The sequence below is a fragment of the Vipera berus genome (assembly GCF_964194415.1).
Source record: "Vipera berus genome assembly, chromosome: 1".
NCBI lineage: Eukaryota > Metazoa > Chordata > Lepidosauria > Squamata > Viperidae > Vipera > Vipera berus.
This window is the reverse complement of record NC_138202.1, coordinates 271,144,267-271,162,698: the sequence shown is the minus strand read 5'-3', so window position 1 is coordinate 271,162,698 and position 18,432 is coordinate 271,144,267. Positions and strand designations below refer to the sequence as shown.

Sequence of the window (18,432 nt, the reverse complement as noted above, 5' to 3'; positions counted from 1 at the left end):
GAACACCATTGGCATTGACAAATTTGCCATTAGACAATTGCAAAAGGCGGCCTTACTAGGAACTGCTTCCATCCTGCGACAATATCTGTAATACCATCAAACATCCACATCTACCTACCTTGGTAAGGACTCGATAGGTAGACAAAATGCCAAATCCAGTCTGAACATCTGGCTGATTGTGCGATGATCAATAAAAACTTGGAAGGGACATTGGAGGCCATTTAGTCCAACCCCCTACTCAGGCAGGAAAGCCTACACCATTTCAGACACATGGCTGTCCAGTCTCTTCTTAAAAACTTCCAGTATTGGAGCATTCACAACTTCTGGAGGCAGGTTGTTCCACTGATGAATTGTTCTAAATGTCAGGAAATTTCTCCTTAGTTCTAGATTATAGCTGTTACCTGTTCTTTTGTTGAAGAGAGGGCACTGGTGGCTACCCCTCCCACTTATCAGATGGCAGTACTTGTAATTGGCTATTTATATAACCTTTGCTCAGCTGTGGCACACTAAGAACCTCTCCTCAAATTATCCTTATCAACAAAATAAACATGAGACTTCAGGCCAGTAATAAGAATTCACACTGTAGTTTCTAGGCATCAGTCACTTCCTTGGAAACAAGAAATAGGAAGTGATAGCTTCAAAGGAAGGAGTGATGTTGCTACAAGAACTCAGAGGATAGACTTAATTAATGAATAAAACAATGAGAATGAGAAATACAGACATAAAGTCCCAGCAACAAAAAATAAGTTATGTAAGCATTGCCACATAAACATGCTTGAATAATATTAACAAAACCGCAGGCATTTATTTTTTTATCAAGCTGAATTTACATTGTTGACAATGAAACCTTAATTTACACTGTACCACTGGTGTGTTTAAATACCTTGAGTGTACAGCATCTGTAAATATTTCCTGATATGTGATTCAACTGAATTCTTTTAGCGGTTGTTGCAAATAGTCAATGTACTCATAAGCCACTTACCAAGGAACAAGCCCCATTATAGCATTCCGATCTCTTACTTAGACATAAACAGGATTACCTCATAAATTCCTCAGTTATATGGGAAAAACTATTATGGCATATAATATTTGGTACTCACTTTAAAGCTTTTTGATTAATTACACCAACCTTTCATTTTGGTACACAAGATGGTCTTTCAATCTTGTTGTTTCCTGCTTCTTTGTTCATTTTTGTCTTTAAAAACATGCATTTCAAAGTTGCCCTTTCTGGCTATTTCCTATTATTTCAGGATGTTATATTTCAGTACTTCGTTACTTCTTTTCTAGTCCCTCTTGGATTTTGTTTAGAGCTATTGTTGCTAAGTATTTTTCTAGTCCAAAAGACCTAGGACAATCATACCAACGATTTACTAGGATCTTTAACTAATCATTCTATTGTAATAGGAAGTTCTGTTGGCAGGTGTGATCATTTATCAGAGTTACCACCACTTTCCTCACTATTGCCACACCAAATCGTAATGATCTGATCAGAATTTTCCACAAACTTTCCTTGGCAAGCAAAACACATATTCAGGTAGTCCTTGACTTATGACCACAACTGAGCCCAAAATTTCCATTGTTAAGCAAGACAGTTATTAAGTGAATTTTGTCCCATTTTATGATCTTTTTTGCCACAGTTGTTGTGAATCACTGCAGTTGTTAATTTAGTAACAAGGTTATTAAGTGAATCTGGGCTTCCTAATGACTTTGCGTGTCAGAAGTTTACAGTAGAGTGATCACATGACCTTGGGACATTGCAACCATCAGAAATATGAGTCACTTCCCGAGCATCTGAATTTTAATTATGTGACCAGGATGCCGCAATGGTCGTAAGTATGAAAAATGGTCATAAGTCACTTTTTCCAGTGCCGCTGAAAGTTTGAACATCACTAAATGAACTTTTGTAAGTCAAGGACTACCTGTACTTTCAAACATTACATTCAAACGTTATATAGACACAAGTGCTGCTTGGGTGTTGGAAGCTGCCTGTTTTACAACTGTGAAGGGATTAATACTAATTTAAATCAACATGCAGTTAGAGCAGTCCAAGAACAAGACTTCTAGCATGACTGGAACATTTTAACCGACTCTCTAGTGTACAACACTATAAAATTGCCTGTTTTTCTCCTGGGATCTTACAGCTGGCTCCCAAAATTTTGTACTGTACTGTTCACTTCTAATGCTGCATGCTCATTGCTCCCTCTGTCATTCTGAATCATTTGGGCACCAGAACCAGTTGTTCCCATTAGATGCATCTCCATTCCAGTTTTCTTTGTGTAAAATGGATTATAAACTAAGTTATAAATAACTATTATATAGCAGTATCCCATGAGTTATTTTTCATTTAGGAAAAGTTTTAATGAAAAAAATATCTCATGAGAATGAACTTCGTCATTTCTTGATAGGGTGAAAGCTCATCAAGATACCTGTCGTAGTCTATAAAAACCTGAATAGAGAAAAAAAACATTTGGCCATTAAGTAAGGAGAGAAAGGAATGTGTTCTTGATTAATATGCAAGAAATAATATCACGAGAAGTTACATTATACTTCAATGAATTATTTAAAACAGGTTTTAAAAAGTGCTTCCTTTTTGTTTTATGTATCTCAGAGGGGATATTTCATTGAGCTTTCTTTCATAGACAACCCCCAAACCTGAATGCCCCATGCTTCAGATACACTCCACTGTATCCAGATGTACTGGCAGCAACTCAGAACTCTGATTTATAATCGAAAGTCCTGAATTTGTTCAAATGGGCTTATCCATCCTTTCACAGATGCAGCTTTATGATTTAACCCAAATGATTCAAGTTTGACATATCTAATGTTTCCAGAACAAAATAGATCCTTCTTAATTCTTAATGCAGTTGCCGGAAAGATATATTCTCTTTCTGTGTATAAATAATGACATGTTCAGCACATGAGGTATACCCATTCCCCAGTTCCTCCAATGTTGTAGCAAAGGTTTCAAGAAGATTGTAAAATCAACATCCCATTAAAAAAAAACCCAAAATATTTTGAATGCACTGTTAATAGAAATTTCTTTTGATGTTATGAGATGCTGTTCATATAGCAGCAGGTCCTCTTTCTTCTTTTATCCTGTGTTCAGTCTGATTTAGATTTTCCTTTTCCTTCTTCTATACCTGATCACAACAGAAAAACAGCTTTTGAAATGCTTGTGTAAACAAGAAAGTGAATATTCTTACTTTTCTTCTGCATAAATTGTTTTTAATTTACTGGTCTTCCCAATAGATGAGGAGAGTTGTTAATTTATGGTAAACAAAAATCAGGAGGAGTCTGATAGTTCATTTAGAGTAACATATTTTATTAATATGTTACGTACATGTATACATAACCTGAACTAGACAGTTGTTTCTCTGTGTCATATAATATATGTGGGTATATGCATAATTCTGTGTTTATTTATTTTTGTCGTACTTATGTAGTGTATATCCTTTGAGAGCTGTATGCAATGAAATTTCATTTTAATGTATGCCGATTAGTGTACATTCTAAGTTATTATTCTATTCTATTCTATTCTATTCTATTCTATTCTATTCTATTCTATTCTATTCTATTCTATTCTATTCTATTCTATTCTATTCTATTCTATTCTATTCTATTCCTACTCTACTCTAAAAGGCATAAACATTTTACAGCGCACTTCATTGAATCAAGTTGTTGATCTGAAAAGTTGCCTACTAAGGTTCTGATTTTTGTACAATACATGAAAAAAAGCTTTGGAATGAGGGTGAAGGTTTGTTCTCTGAGCTTGTGGTTTGGTTTCTGAACGTTTCATTACCAGGCTAGGTAACATCGTCAGCAGAGTTTAGGGGATGTCAGTGTTCTTCTGTTTATAAAGGCTTGAGGTATAGGTGTGTCAAGTGAGGCTCTTGTGATGAGTCAGGTCTGCTGAAGATGTTACCTATCCTGGTAACGAAACATTCAGAAACCAAACCACAAGCTCAGAGAACAAACCTTCACCCTCATCTTACACCCAAGCTACAGATACTGGCCACTATTGCAAGCTTTGGAACGTTAACAAAATATAAAGCTTCCAACCAAATACAAAATTAACTTATTTTTATTGATAAATTTCAATAAAAACATTTGTTTCATATATGAAACTGTATCACTTGGAAATGTTTTGAAGTACAATGATAAAGACTTAAGAGTGGTTCATTTGTGAATAAGCCACCTTTTATTCAGATTTTAAAAAATTAACAATGTATTTTTTCTAAAAAATAAAAAAGTATTTTTTAAAAAATATACAATTAACAAATGATAGGTACGTTTTCTCTTATTGTTTTACGTTAGAATACTGCAACATATTTTTATCTGCGAATAAACATTCAGCAAGTAGTTGACACAGTTAAATCCTTGATCCGAATAGTCCTTCATTTCAGGGCTTCTTGCTAACTCTAGAAATGTTTATTCAGGAGCTTTCTCTGAAATAAATATGTATAGAAATGCAGCTATGGTACAAAGCCCAATCTATTTTAATACTGCTATTCTTTCTTTTTACTTTTTTTGTATAATTATATTGATTTGAAAAATACCAATAATAAAAAATGATCATCTAGAGGCTGCTATTGTTATAGTTGAAAAGGAGATGTGACCCTTTCTTTAACCTTTTAATTGCTAGGTGTGGAGCTGGCTACCTTAAAATTCTAAGAAATATGGGCTCTTTTCAAAGATGTTCCTATTCTGTTTTCAATTATAGCAGGCGTGCAAGGGAATCTAATAGTAATGAAATACATAATAAGGAAACAATTGAGGTTGGTTAAAACCAATCGTTTAAATACAGAGAGCTGTGTATTGCTGACAAATTCAAAACAATCAAATTGCAGTCAAAGGTTTAAGAAAACAAACAATGGCATAGCTCTAGGAAGGCATTTTGGCTTTGGACCCTACACTGGTGCCAATTTCTGGTCTTCTGTTTCCTTTGCTGCTGGAGGAACATTTTCCACTGAGTGGTTTAAATGTTATTGCCTTTTATAAAAAGGTCATCTAAGCTTTGTTGAAAAATATTTCATCTAGGCTTGTGAATCAAATCTGGCCTGGAGAATAAGGCTTTTTTTTTTCTTTTGCTCATGTTACTGGTTTACCTTGGAAAAATCAACTGCAATTTATTCTGTTCTGGTATTTTTTTTAAAAAAATTCCATTTATATCCCGCCCTTCTCCGAAGACTCAGGGCGGCTTACAAGCTTAGCAATAAACATAACTCTTGAAAAAGAAAAAAAAATGTTCAGATTAAGAATTTTCATTTGTAATTCCTATTTTTGCCATCTCGTTTCCTACATCTGGCATGTTCAGACTGCATTATTTTGAAACATGTCAGGAACTTGCAAACTATTTAAAAAAAAACTTTCTGACTTGTGTATATTTCTGAACCTTCTTTCTGTACGACCTGCAAGAAGATATTGATGAGTATTTTCCAAATATTTTACATCATCCCTCAATATTTTCATCATTCTCCACAGTTAATACAAAGTTAATACATTTAAGCAGTGTCTTCACTGACGCAATGAGAACACTGCTTAACTGAGTGAATTCATGGGCACATCCATGTCCTTTTCTTAGCAACAATAGAGAGGTTGTTTGCGTCTGCCTTTCTCTTGCATACTCAGATGAGTTATTCCCTACTACTTTATGGAAGTCTTCTATCAATCATGTTTACCTTCTTAAACCCGGCAAGATTCTGCCACCTACTGAGAGACTTTGCTACCTCTTTTATAATTACGATCAACCAAAATAAACTAATGTTTATATTTGCTTTTGAGATCTTCAGAACATGTTTAAATGGCTTCAGACATGCTACTCCTGTTCTATTTTATGGGTGTGATGGGGTGAGTATGAACTTTGTTGTATAAATCCAGGGGAACTGGTTGAGTATTGATTAAATCCAGTAAAAAGGTTAATTCATTAATTAGATTTAGTATTTCTATAAGCACAGCCAGTATCAGCTAAAGTAAAGGTAAAGGTTCCCCCGCACATGCGTGCTAGTCGCTTCCAACTCTAGGGGCCGGTGCTCATCTCTGTTTCAAAGCCAAAGAGCCAGCACTTGTCCGAGGATGTCTCCGTGGTCATGTGGCCTGCATGACTAGACGCCAAAGGCACATGGAACGCTGTTACTTTCCCACCGTAGTGGTCCCTATTTTTCTACTTGCATTTTTTACATGCTTTCGAACTGCTAGGTTGGCAGAAGCTGGGATGAGTAACAGGCGCTCTCTGCTACGCGGCACTCAGGATTTGACCGGCCAAACTGCTGACCTTCTGATCAACAAGCTCAGTGTCCTAACCCACTGAGCCACCGCGTCCCTATCAGCTAAGTATCAGCTAAGATATCAACAAAAGGGGAAAAAGGGATAGGAAAGAAGCAAAAAAGTCTAATCAGGCAGATGCTTTTGGCTACGAGCTAGCACTAATGACCTCTTTTGCTGTCCAATCCTGTTTGTAATAATATTACGTGAAATAATTATTATATTTACATTTTAAGAAATAATGGAGTTACTTTGTAAAAATATTTCAACAGTAATAGTAAAAGCATGATATATAATAAAAGTAACTAATGTATAATTTTGTATTCAAAAACGTTTCTCAATCTGATACTCACATTTTTGTGTATCCCATATGCAGTTGTTTAGTACTTCACCCAGCAAGTAAAAGATGTTTATTACTACAGTTACAGTGGCAAAGAAGACAATTTTAGCAGTTGTACCAAGGTAATCCAGGAGAGGATATACCCAAACCCCAGTCACATGATATATCCAACAGACCCTAAAAAAACCACATGTAAAAATACTATTAATAATGATGTATTCAATAAAAACAATAAATATTCACTTGTTTTCCTAAGGGCTCAGTCCAATGCATGATTGCTCAGAAACCACTCACACAATGGGGTTTACTCCCAATTAAATTAGTATAGGATTACAGCCTTCATAGATCCTATCCTGAGTAGGAGACAATAGTTTTCTTCCTCCATAGAAGGATCCATCCATCAGAGCAGAAATCTATAGACCTAACCCATTCTATGTAACAACTGTAATACTACTTGCTTTCCAATCAATATATTTAACATTACTTACAATGAAAGCAACAAAAACATGAGGTATCTGTAGAAAGCAAGGAAGATAATTTCAACAGAGATAAGTTTGATTCATTAGCAAAATAGCAAGGAGAAAAACGTAAGTATAGAACAAATACATAATATATGGCCCAGACACCTCCCTAATACACTGGAGTAGAAAAAGGGGAAGAGAAACAGCACAATTAGATTCAAAGATCCTGTTTATAGCCACTCTCAATAAATGTAGTTTTAGCCTTCCCCTGGAGTTGTTTCTTGATAGTCTGTGGGGTTGACAGCATATTCTAAGTTGTTGTCTATATCAGGCATGTGCAACACTGATATATTCAGATTTGAAGTCCAAAAAGTGTGTGGGTGCTTGTGGAACACCTGTCTGCAATTCCTTAAAGCAGCTGCATTTTTTTTCCTCAGCACTGAGCTCTGAGAAAAGCTATCTGATTTCAGAGATTTCAAGTATTATGTGTGACTTCCCTCCGGCTCTAAAACCCATTTTTGCCTTTGAAGCCAAAGCACTGCCCAGATCTGTGGTCTCTTTCTATCCATGCATCCATGCTTCATTCAACAGGAAGGACTGAATTTATTTACGTAAGCTCATTAGAATTTCGATAATCTTTACTTCTTTACTGAAAAAAAGTTAGGAAGCCATAACAAAAGAATTCGAGCAACTAAAACAAACCCTATAGATCAGACATGTCAAACTCGCGACATCACGTGACGTCACGCAACGTATCGGGACGGTTTTGCCACTGTTGGCAATGGGGTGGGCATGGCTTCTGCATGATGCGTCCGGCCCGTGGGCCAGCAGTTTGACACCCCTGCTATACTGTAGATAGAAACAATATTAGCAATAGCACTTAGACCAGGGGTCGGCAACCTTAAACACTCAAAGAGCCACTTGGATCCATTTCCCAGAGAGAAAAAAACACTGGGAGCTGTAAAACGTGCACGCGCGCGAGGGGGGAAACTTGATTGAAGAGTTTAATTAAAAAGAAACAGAGCCTGCTGTCCATGAGTTTTCTCTCTCTCTCCCTCTGTCTCCCCTCCCTCTCTCCCTCTCTCCAATCTTCTGCTTACCTGGCAAGCTGGCTTCACGCTGTTCTCGGACAAGCTGACAGAAATTCTTATTGGTCTGGCTCTCCTGCCTTGCTTTCTCGTGCTTCCTGTTTCCTGTGGAGACGCAGCAAAGGCAGGAGACCTGTCCAATAAGCTTGTCAGCTTTTCAGAGAACACACACACACACAGAGAAAGAGAGAGAGAGAGAGAGAGAGGGAGGGAGGGAGAGAGAGAGAGAGAAAGGAAAGCGCAAGTGCCTCTCTCTCTCTCTCCAAATGGCAGAGAACGACTGGGAGCCGCAGGAGAAGGCTGAAAGAGCAGCAAGCGGCTCCAGAGACATGGGTTGTTGACCCGTGACTTAGACTTATATACTTCTCCACAGTGCTTTACAGCATTCTCTGAGCAGTTTACACTGTCATGATATTGCCCCCAACAATCTGGGTCTTCCATTTTACTGACCTTGGAAGGATGAAAGTCTGAGTCAACCTTGGGCTGGTCAGGGTCAAACTCCTGGCTGTGGGCAGAGTTATCCTGAAATACTTCGTTTTAACCACTGCACCTTTTGCATCTTTTTTTCATGCCAGATCCTCTCTTTTGTGTAACAGGATCAGTTCACAAAAAGTTCATAATGAGAAAATAAATCTGGAAATCAATCTGAACCTGCGTAGAATGACCTATTTTTTATTGTATTTAGATTATACACCAGTTTGCATAGCTCTGTTGTTTAAAAAACAAGTTTGGAATTGCACATTCACAACTTTTGGATATAAGTGAAGAGTTAGCCAGACCAAATTTAAGGTGAAGTAGTACAGGATTAATCCTAGAGATTTTGAACTCTATAATCTATGTCCTTGAATAAATTGCCACTGTTTCCCTCAAAGCAAAATTACAAATAAAGATCATATTAACAATGAAAAAATAATGGACAAATTCTACATCAAATATAAAGATAGAACTACCTATGACTAACCAGTTAGACCAGCCAAGGTTTGTTTAACACATTATAATTGGTCTCGTTATCTTTCTCTTCTCTGGAAGAGTGGCATTACCAATATTCTTGCAATGTCTATGTAGGGAATTGCAAAAAGTAGTATGGCTGTCATGGAAACATTACCTGATGGCCTCTGTTGTGGATTTCTTTCCTCCTTGAATGCATGGTAACTCAATATTGTGCAATAATGGCCTGATCAACCTGAGGCATAAAGCTTCCATACAAGATTATTTGTTATTAACTCTAATGAATGCTTTCAATAGTACAATTGTTGTACTGCTTATTATTAGATAAGCAGAAGGGAACATGCATTAAAATTCATTTTAGAGTCCCATGCTGTAGCCATTTTGTTGAGTCCCTACCATTTTCTGATCTTAGAAAATAACAGACAAGTTAATATTGAATATGCCTGGAAAAAAGAAAAGTCTGAATTTCTGGCCAAGGTAAGCAAAGAAGAAAAAGAAAAGTAAGAATTTAAATGCACATATCTCACCTCTAATATGGGAGCACAGAATGAAATTCTTGTTTCTTTGCAAGAATTAGAAACCACAGCAATTTCAACTTTTGTTTATAGACTAACAACATTTACAAACACACTAACAGTGCAAACTGTTTCAAGATATTCAAATCTACTTTTCCACTGGATTATCCCCTGATTTGTGAATATAGACTTGGCCTAAAAAAGAAATGCTTTTGGCAAGTAAGGCAACAAAACCCACCTCTTGAAATATTATGACTTCAGAATCTGAAAGCAGAGGTTACAGCCCTAGAACAGGCATGTCAAACTGCCGGTCCACGGGCCAGATGCGTCATACCAAAACCACGCCCATCCCATTGCCGGCAATGAGGAAAAAGTCACAATACATCGTATGACATTACGTGACATCACAAGTTTGACATGCCTGCCCTAGAACTATGAGGGCATATTAGACTTCTTACAGAACTGATTTAGCTTTGGGTAGAATAGGGCAAAATTGTGATTTACATTATTTATACTTCTGCTTCCTGAGTCTATTGATCATCCTTCTTTCAAGGAAAGTTTCCTTCCTTCCTTCCTTCTTGCAACCCCCCAATTTGCATCTATTAGCCTGAAACTGAGCAATAAATCTCCTCACAAGGCCCAATTCTGCCTCCATGTCAGAGATGAAAAATGCAACACTTAACACTCTCATTTAAAAATTAGGAGGGGTTTTTTGCATCTATTCTCTGATGATTTCATTCCTTCAGAAAAGCCTTACAAAGGTTAGTTTGTACTTTTCCTATTTTAATCAATACAGAAGATCAAAGCTTTGGGTTTCTTAATTCTGTTTCAGATTCAGATACCAGCTTGAATTGGGCAGTTTCATTTGCTTTGAGTTAAAGCACCCTTCTGCATAAATCCTCACATTGAGACCCAAGCTAAATCTTGTTTTATTTGAACACCTCACTTTTGTGAAACTGAACAGTGAAAATTGATGGGAGATTGATTGGAAAAAGAAAAGAGCATAGAACAAATGCCTAAATTATGTCTTATGGGGGGAAAGTCCCTAAAAATATAAGCCATACAGTATCAGAAAATCCACAGTGTGAAACTTTTCATCAAATCCTGCTTGTGAAGTTGGCAAGACTAAGATATCAGTGATTATATTTCACAACGTGAAAATGCACTTCTTACCATAAAATGTAGCAAACTGAAAAAGTGCACACGGCAATCAGTCCATAGATCCTGCTGGGATATTCATGATGGGTCGTTCTCATTTCAATTAATATAAAAGGTAACACAGTTGTATGCTACAATGAAAGCAAGACAGGAGAAAACAAATCATACGAGCGTTTTCTATAAATTTATTTATTAAGCAATGTATTAAATTAGCAATAATCAGCTCTCTCAAGAACATTCCCAGTGATCCCTTTAATTCCAGCCATTCATTTTATCTATTTTTTTATCCTTGTTCAACTTCCTTCAACCTTGCCAAGCATTGTATTCCATTATCCACATCACCTTTCCAAAGTATATTAGTTCTTCTGTGCTGATCATTTAGCCTTCTTGAAATTAATTACTGTATCTTCTTTTTCTTGCTCTTTCTCAATGTCCATAGCAGAATTGCTCACCAGCTCTCGAAAGTGCTGGTGGTAACAATGCAATAATTAACATAAACTGAAGAACAAATAATGTCTCTAGTTTATATACACTGCTTCACAATCACATTACACAGTGTGATCTGTCAATTATTATATATAGAAGCATTAAGTTTTAAGTGGTACTATTTAGACTCATAGATAACAACCAGACAAAGATCAGTATAAATGCAGATTCAGCTGCAAGAATTACAGTATAAAGAAACAGTAAAAACAAACTTACTGAAAAGAAAAGATAGTAAGCAAGAAACAAAGGGCTACTATTGTTCCAAGTGCATAAGAATCTTATGTAGATATCCCAACAAATTAAGCATATATGGAATCAGAGGAAAGGAGCCCCCTGGATCATTGGTAGCTGACTAAAAAAGAAGAAGCAGTGGTAAACATCAATGGAGAGCTTTCACAAGTAACATATGAGATTAAAAAGAATCTCCCAAGAATCTGTTTCGGAACTGATGCTTTCTAATACATTTAAAATAGAACTGGAATTAACAATAAAGCATTGGATATTTAAAACAAACAAACAAAAAGCAATGAAGAACTTCAGAAAATTAACTTATAGACCATATAGGAGCCGTGACCAGGGGGGCTTTTGCCCAGGTTCGCCTGGTGCGCCAGCTGCAGCCCTATCTGGACCGAGATGCCCTACGCACAGTCACCCATGCTCTCGTGACCTCCCGGCTAGACTACTGCAACGCTCTCTACATGGGGCTGCCCTTGAGGACCACTCGGAGGCTTCAGCTGGTGCAGAATGCGGCCGCGCGAGTTGTGATGGGAGCTTCCCGATACTCCCATGTAACACCTCTTCTCCGCGAGCTGCATTGGCTTCCGGTTGCCCTCCGGGTGAGATTCAAGGTGCTGGTAATGACCTATAAAGCCCTAAATGGTTTGGGTCCGGATTATCTAAGGGAACACCTGCTGCCGGCATCAACTTCCCATCGTCCTGTGCGCTCCCACAGGGAGGGCCTTCTCAGGGTACCGCCCGTTAAGGAATGCTGGCGAGTTATTCCCAGGGGAAGAGCGTTCTCTGTGGGTGCGCCAGCCCTATGGAACCAACTTTCCACGGAGCTTAGGACTGCCCCCAACCTTCGTTCATTTCGCTGGGACCTGAAAACTTGGCTCTTCGCGCTGTTTGGCCAGACTGAGGGGTTTTAATTTTTAATTGGGTTTTAGTTTTAAATTTCGGGGACTTAATTTAATTTTAATTTAATTTAATTTATTGAGATTTGTATACCGCCCTTCTCCCAAAGGGACTCAGGGCGGTTCACAGGGCATAAATATAAATAACAATACAAACATTAAAAGACAATTAAATCAGTGCCCAAGTTAAAACAAAAATAATAAAACAAGCCTATAAAAAACCCATGTACCCCCATCAGGCCAGACCCGCTAGTTCAAATAAATGGGTCTTCAACCTGCGACGGAAGGATCGGAGGTCTGATGCCATCCGGAGCTCAACCGGCAGTTGGTTCCATAACGCCGGAGCACCCACAGAGAAGGCCCTCCCCCTGGGGGCCACCAGTCGACATTCCTTGACAGGAGGCACCCTGAGGAGGCCCTCTCTGTGGGCGCGCACAGGGCGGAGGGGAGTCGACGCTGGCAGCAGGTGGTCCTCGAGGTATCGCGGACCCATGCCATGTAGGGACTTAAAGATCATAACCAAAACCTTGAACCTTACCCGGAAGACAACTGGTAACCAATGCAGCTCACGAAGCAAAGGTGTAACATGGGAGTACCGGGAAACTCCCAAGACAACTCTCGCGGCCGCATTCTGTACCAGTTGGAGCCTCCGAGTAGTCTTCAAGGGAAGTCCCATGTAGAGAGCATTACAGTAGTCTAGGCGAGAGGTCACGAGCGCATGAGTGACCGTACATAAGGCCTCCCGGTCCAGATAGGGCCGCAACTGGCGCACCAGGCGAACCTGGGCAAAAGCCCCCCTAGTCACGGCCACTATGTGATCCTCCAAAGTGAGTCGTGAATCTAGGAGGACTCCCAAGTTGCGAGCCCTATCCACAGGGGGTAAAAGCTCACCCCCCATAGAAAGAGATGGAACATCCCAGGTGTCCCGGGAAGCCGGAATGTACAGCCACTCAGTCTTGTCAGGGTTGAGTTGAAGTCTGTTCCTCCCCATCCAGACCCGAACCGCCTCCAGGCAACGGGACATCACAGCGAGGGCATCACTGGGGTGGTTTGGGGTCGAAATAAAAAGTTGGGTATCATCAGCATATTGATGATACCCAACTCCAAAACCACGAATGATCTCACCCAGCGGTTTCATATAGATGTTGAACAGGAGAGGCGAGAGGACCGACCCCTGAGGAACTCCACAAGCGAGAGTCCTAGGGGTCGACCTCTGCCCCCCTGCCAACACCGACTGCGAGCGTCCCAGGAGATAGGAGGAGAACCACTGAAAAACCGTGCCTCCCACTCCCAATCTCCTGAGACGCTGCAGCAGGATACCATGGTCGATGGTATCGAAAGCCGCCGAGAGGTCTAATAGGACTAGGACAGAGGAATATCCCCTATCCCGAGCCCTCCAGAGATCATTCACCAGAGCGACCAATGCCGTCTCCGTGCTGTGCCCGGGCCTGAAACCCGATTGGTAAGGGTCCAGATAATCCGCTTCATCCAGGACCAGAGGGAGCTGATGCGCCACCACACTCTCAACAACCTTCGCAAGAAAGCGAAGGTTGGAGACTGGACGAAAGTTGTTCAATACAGCTGGGTCCAAGGCAGGCTTCTTGAGGAGAGGTCTCACCACCGCTTCCTTCAAGATGGTGGGGAAATAACCCTCGCTCAAAGAAGCAGATATAACCGCCTGGAGCCAGCCTCGTGTCCTCTCCCTAGCTGCATAAACCAGCCAAGAAGGGCACGGATCCAATAAACATGTGGTGGAACTCAGCTTCCCCATAATCCTGTCCACTTCATCAGGGGTCACAGAATCAAACTCCTCCCAGATAACATTGACAAGACCGCCCGCGTCCTGATCGCCAGACTCTGCCCAGCTGGAGTCCAAACCGGTCCGAATCCGAGCGATTTTATCCGACAGATGTTGACTAAACTCCTCGGCACGACCCTGCAAGGGATCCTCCCTCACCTCCTGATTAAGAAGGGAGCGAGTCACCCTAAACAAGGCGGCCGGGCGATTATCTGCGGACGCGATGAGGGTGGAGAAGTAATTACACCTCGCCTCCCTCATCGCAGCGAGATAAGACCTAATGTAGGTTCTTAACCGCAATCGGTCGGGTTCAGATCGGCTGGACCTCCAGCAGCTCTCTAGGCCCCGTTTCCGACGCTTCATCTCCCGGAGCTCCGCGGAGAACCATGGAGCTCGCTGGGATCTGCGCCGGGTCAGGGGCCGCAAGGGTACAACCCGGTCGAGTGCCTCAGTGGCTGCCCTTTCCCAGGCTTCCACTAAGGCATCCGCCGAGCTGTGAGCAATGGAGGCAGGTGGGGACCCCAGCGCCGCTTGGAACCTATCAGGATCCATTAGGCGTCTGGGGCGGTACCATCTAGTTGGTTCCGTACCCCCACGGCGGGGGGTGGCAAAATGGAAGACCAGCCGCAAGAGGTGATGATCGGTCCATGACAGGGGCATAATAAATGGAGAGCCCCCACCAAGATCATCCAACCACCGTCCAGATAAGAAAATCAGGTCAAGGGTGTGGCCTCCCTCATGAGTTGGTTCAGAAATTACCTGCGTCAGGTCCATGGCCGTCATGGAAGCCATGAACTCCCGAGCAAGCTCAGATGAACCTCCCAGGGATGGTAGGTTGACGTCTCCCAAAACTATAAGTTTGGGGAACTCAACCACCAACCCCGAGAGGATATCGAGCAGCTCGGGCAGGGCTGCCGCTACGCGACTAGGCGAAATGTACACGAGCAGCAAGCCCAACTGCGCCCCAGAGCCAAATCTCATAAAGAGAGACTCACACCCGACTATCTGAGGAACGGTGGTCTGCCGCGGACATAAGGTCTCCCTAACGATCACCGCCACACCCCCACCCCTACCCTGAGCTTGAGGCTGGTGTAGCACCCGGAAGCCTGGTGGGCAAAGGTCAACCAAAGGGACCCCACCCTCTGGGCCCAACCAAGTCTCCGTGATGCAAGCCAGGTCCGCATGCTCTTGAATTAATTAATTGTTTTAACTGATTTTAATTTTTGTATGTTATGTTTTTAATTTTCCCTGTAAACCGCCCTGAGTCCTACAGGAATAGGGCGGTATATAAATTTAATAAAATAAATATAAATTTAATAAAATAAACTTTAAACTGGCATTGTAATCTAACTTATATTTCAACATGCAAGCAATGGGTATTATGACAACATTGCCCCCTCCCCAACTGTTCAGTGAAAACACATAAGCTGGAGTTTGGCAGTTACAAGCTTCACATTGAAGATTAACAGGGAATTAAAATAATAGTGCCAATATCATTTTTTAAACAAACCTATGGTGTGAGCACACCTGAAATATTGTGTGAAAAATGTTACTTGTAGAGGTAGAAAAGTTGCAGAAAAAATATCAAAATGTTTTCTCTATGATGAATGACAATATTTGTGGTTTTATAGCTTAGGGGAAAAGGTGAGAATATGGCAGAAATGTATAAATACAATATGCATCTGGAGAAGGTGAATAGACAGATATATACCTTTCTCATATAATACTAAAATCCAAATTCATTCTATTAGCTAATGATAAATATTCAGAACAGAAGTATTTTTCTTATAGGACACAGTTAATGAGATTTGTCAATGAAAGAGATCATTACAGGCAGTATTTGGATGGAATAAAATATGGTAAGTCATACTCAAAAAGGGTAAAGCTATCTACAGATATTACTGATGTCTGTATATCTTTTATAATAATTATACACTTTTTTCTAATGAGAATATTAAATACATTTAATTTCTATTTATGCTTCAAAAACCCAGGAATCCGTAAAGTGTTTAAGATTCGTGCAATATAAGCTATAAAATATTTTGCTGAGTTATTTTGCTTGATTGAGAAGTCATTATTCCTTTGTTATTTCTACTAACAAAATTTCCATTATTCCAAATGGCTCCTGTTACTAATAAATCAGAAATGGAACAGGTCTACAATCCATTCACAACAATTTTCTTCAGGTGTCTTTTTATAATTGATAAGATACTGATATAATTCAGAATGCTGCATATAATTCCTGATGCTATCCTAGCTGCTCCACTAGTTGGGCAAGCAGAGAATGAAGCAGTTCACAATTCATCTACTATCACTTCCTATACTTACATTAATAGACTTTTTCCATCAGCTGATAACCAAATACTGTAATAATCAACAGCAGACCAACTGTAGGTTAGTCTGCTTCAGAGTGACATATGAAAATTTGATTATGAGGAGCAGGAAGAAATCCTGTTTCTATGCTTTCTTTAATGGATACAATTATCAGTACAACATTCAAATTCCACATTATAAACTGGGTAATCAGGTTCCTAAAAAAAACCCTCTGAAAGAGAACTCTGTTAAATATAAATAAACCATCTCAGAATGGACTCTAATCACACAGAAATATCCATCACCCTGACCTAGTGGACCACCACTTAAGTATGAACCTGCAATGTGCTGCCGCTCCCAAAAATGCCAGTGCAGCTCTAGAATGCATCAACAAAGAGATAGCATCAAGTTTGCAAGAAGTGATAGTACTGCTCAATATTGTACCAGTGACGCCACACTTGGAATACAGAATCCAGTTCTGATTGGCCCAATACAAAAAAGAAGCCAAGGCCCTAGAAAGAGTGCAGAGAAGAGCAACGAAGATGACAAGGGTTCTGGAAGTTAAATCGTATGACGAATGGTTAAGAGAACTAAGTAGCCTACAGCACAGAAAGTTTAAGAGTGACATGATAGCAGTCTTCCAGTATTTCAGGAGCTGTCACAGAGAAGAGGGGTCAACCTATTCTCCAAAGCATCTGAAGGTAGGACAAGAAGTAATGGTCGCAAGTTCATTAAAGAGAAATCCAATCTATAACAAGGGAGAAATTTCCTGTCAGTGAGAACAATTAATCAATGGAATGGGTTGCCTCAGGTTGTGGGTGCTCCATCACTGGAGATTTTCAAGAAGAGATTGGACAACCATTTGTTTAGAATGGTATAAGGCTTCCTGCTTGAGCAGGAGGTTGGACTAGAAGACCTCCAAGGTTCCTTTCAATCCTATTCTGTATTGACTTTCTGGACACCTACTAGCCACTCCTGCCCTCATCCTTTGTCAATGTTTAGCAACCTCTCAAACTTTTTACTCATGCTTTTTACTGCCTGTCCCAAGCTCAAGCATTTGTCCAAGAAAAAGCATATCCTCCAAAATAGTCAAGTTTGGACTCTTCTAATGATGCATGCTGCAAATTGTTTTGAATACCTAACAGAAGTTTAAATAGGAAAAAGTGTAAACAAATGTCACCAACCAGAATTCCTGCCTTTCAGATGTCAAGATAAATTACATTATAGATTGCCACACTTTGTTCAACTCTCATCCAATCTCCACCCAACTTGATACACATCTAGAAGTAACCCATGGCTTCAGGTGTTCCACATTTCAATTTCTAAAGTGCCTAACATTTATTTTATGAGCAATCAAATGAAACAGAAATGTCAGAGTGAAAAAAGAATGAAAAATGAAAGGTTTTGTGCTTAATAAAGAGTCATTCCAGTGCTTCTCTTCTTAACTTCAGAATAACTACCAATTAATGGAAAATGCAAGTGGGAGGGGGCCTCTTCTTGCCACCTGCTATCTGGCTGTCCACTATGGACAGATGTTCCTTTGCGAGACTAGATATTCCTTCGATCTGAACTTGTTACACGGTATATTTTTGTTCTTGTTTTATGAGGCATCTTCATTCTAGAAAGCAACCATTTTATGCCATTTTAATTTGTTTAAGTTCAATGAATGCTATTGTAGCTCATAAGTAAAAACATGCAATTATCACTACATACAATAAAGCCTGCTGCAGAGACATAATTATATCTATGCACTGAACTTTTAAAAGCAAAATCATTTTTTGACTTTTGAATGTGGCTACAATACTGCCTCAGGGAAAGAGTATTAAGTTAGTGCTAGATGAAGCTACACTGCCAAGCATGCACCAGTATAATTAATCAAATATATTGCCTCCAAGAGGTTATTGATTTCTGGCCATGACACATTTTCCTTA

General features: G+C 39.9%; 1 protein-coding gene across 1 annotated transcript in view; it reads right to left on the bottom strand.

The window, feature by feature from the left end:
• Positions 1 to 538: 538 nt before the first annotated feature.
• Positions 539 to 18,432, bottom strand: part of AIG1 (androgen induced 1) — an 86,062-nt gene continuing 68,168 nt past the window's right edge. The window contains exons 4-6 of the mRNA XM_081312583.1: positions 10,787 to 10,902; positions 6,615 to 6,778; positions 539 to 3,140 (exon numbers count right to left, since the gene is read on the bottom strand). Coding sequence (XP_081168709.1) covers positions 3,103 to 3,140; positions 6,615 to 6,778; positions 10,787 to 10,902 — 318 coding nt within the window. The 3' untranslated portion in view covers positions 539 to 3,102. The remainder of the gene's footprint in view (positions 3,141 to 6,614; positions 6,779 to 10,786; positions 10,903 to 18,432) is intronic.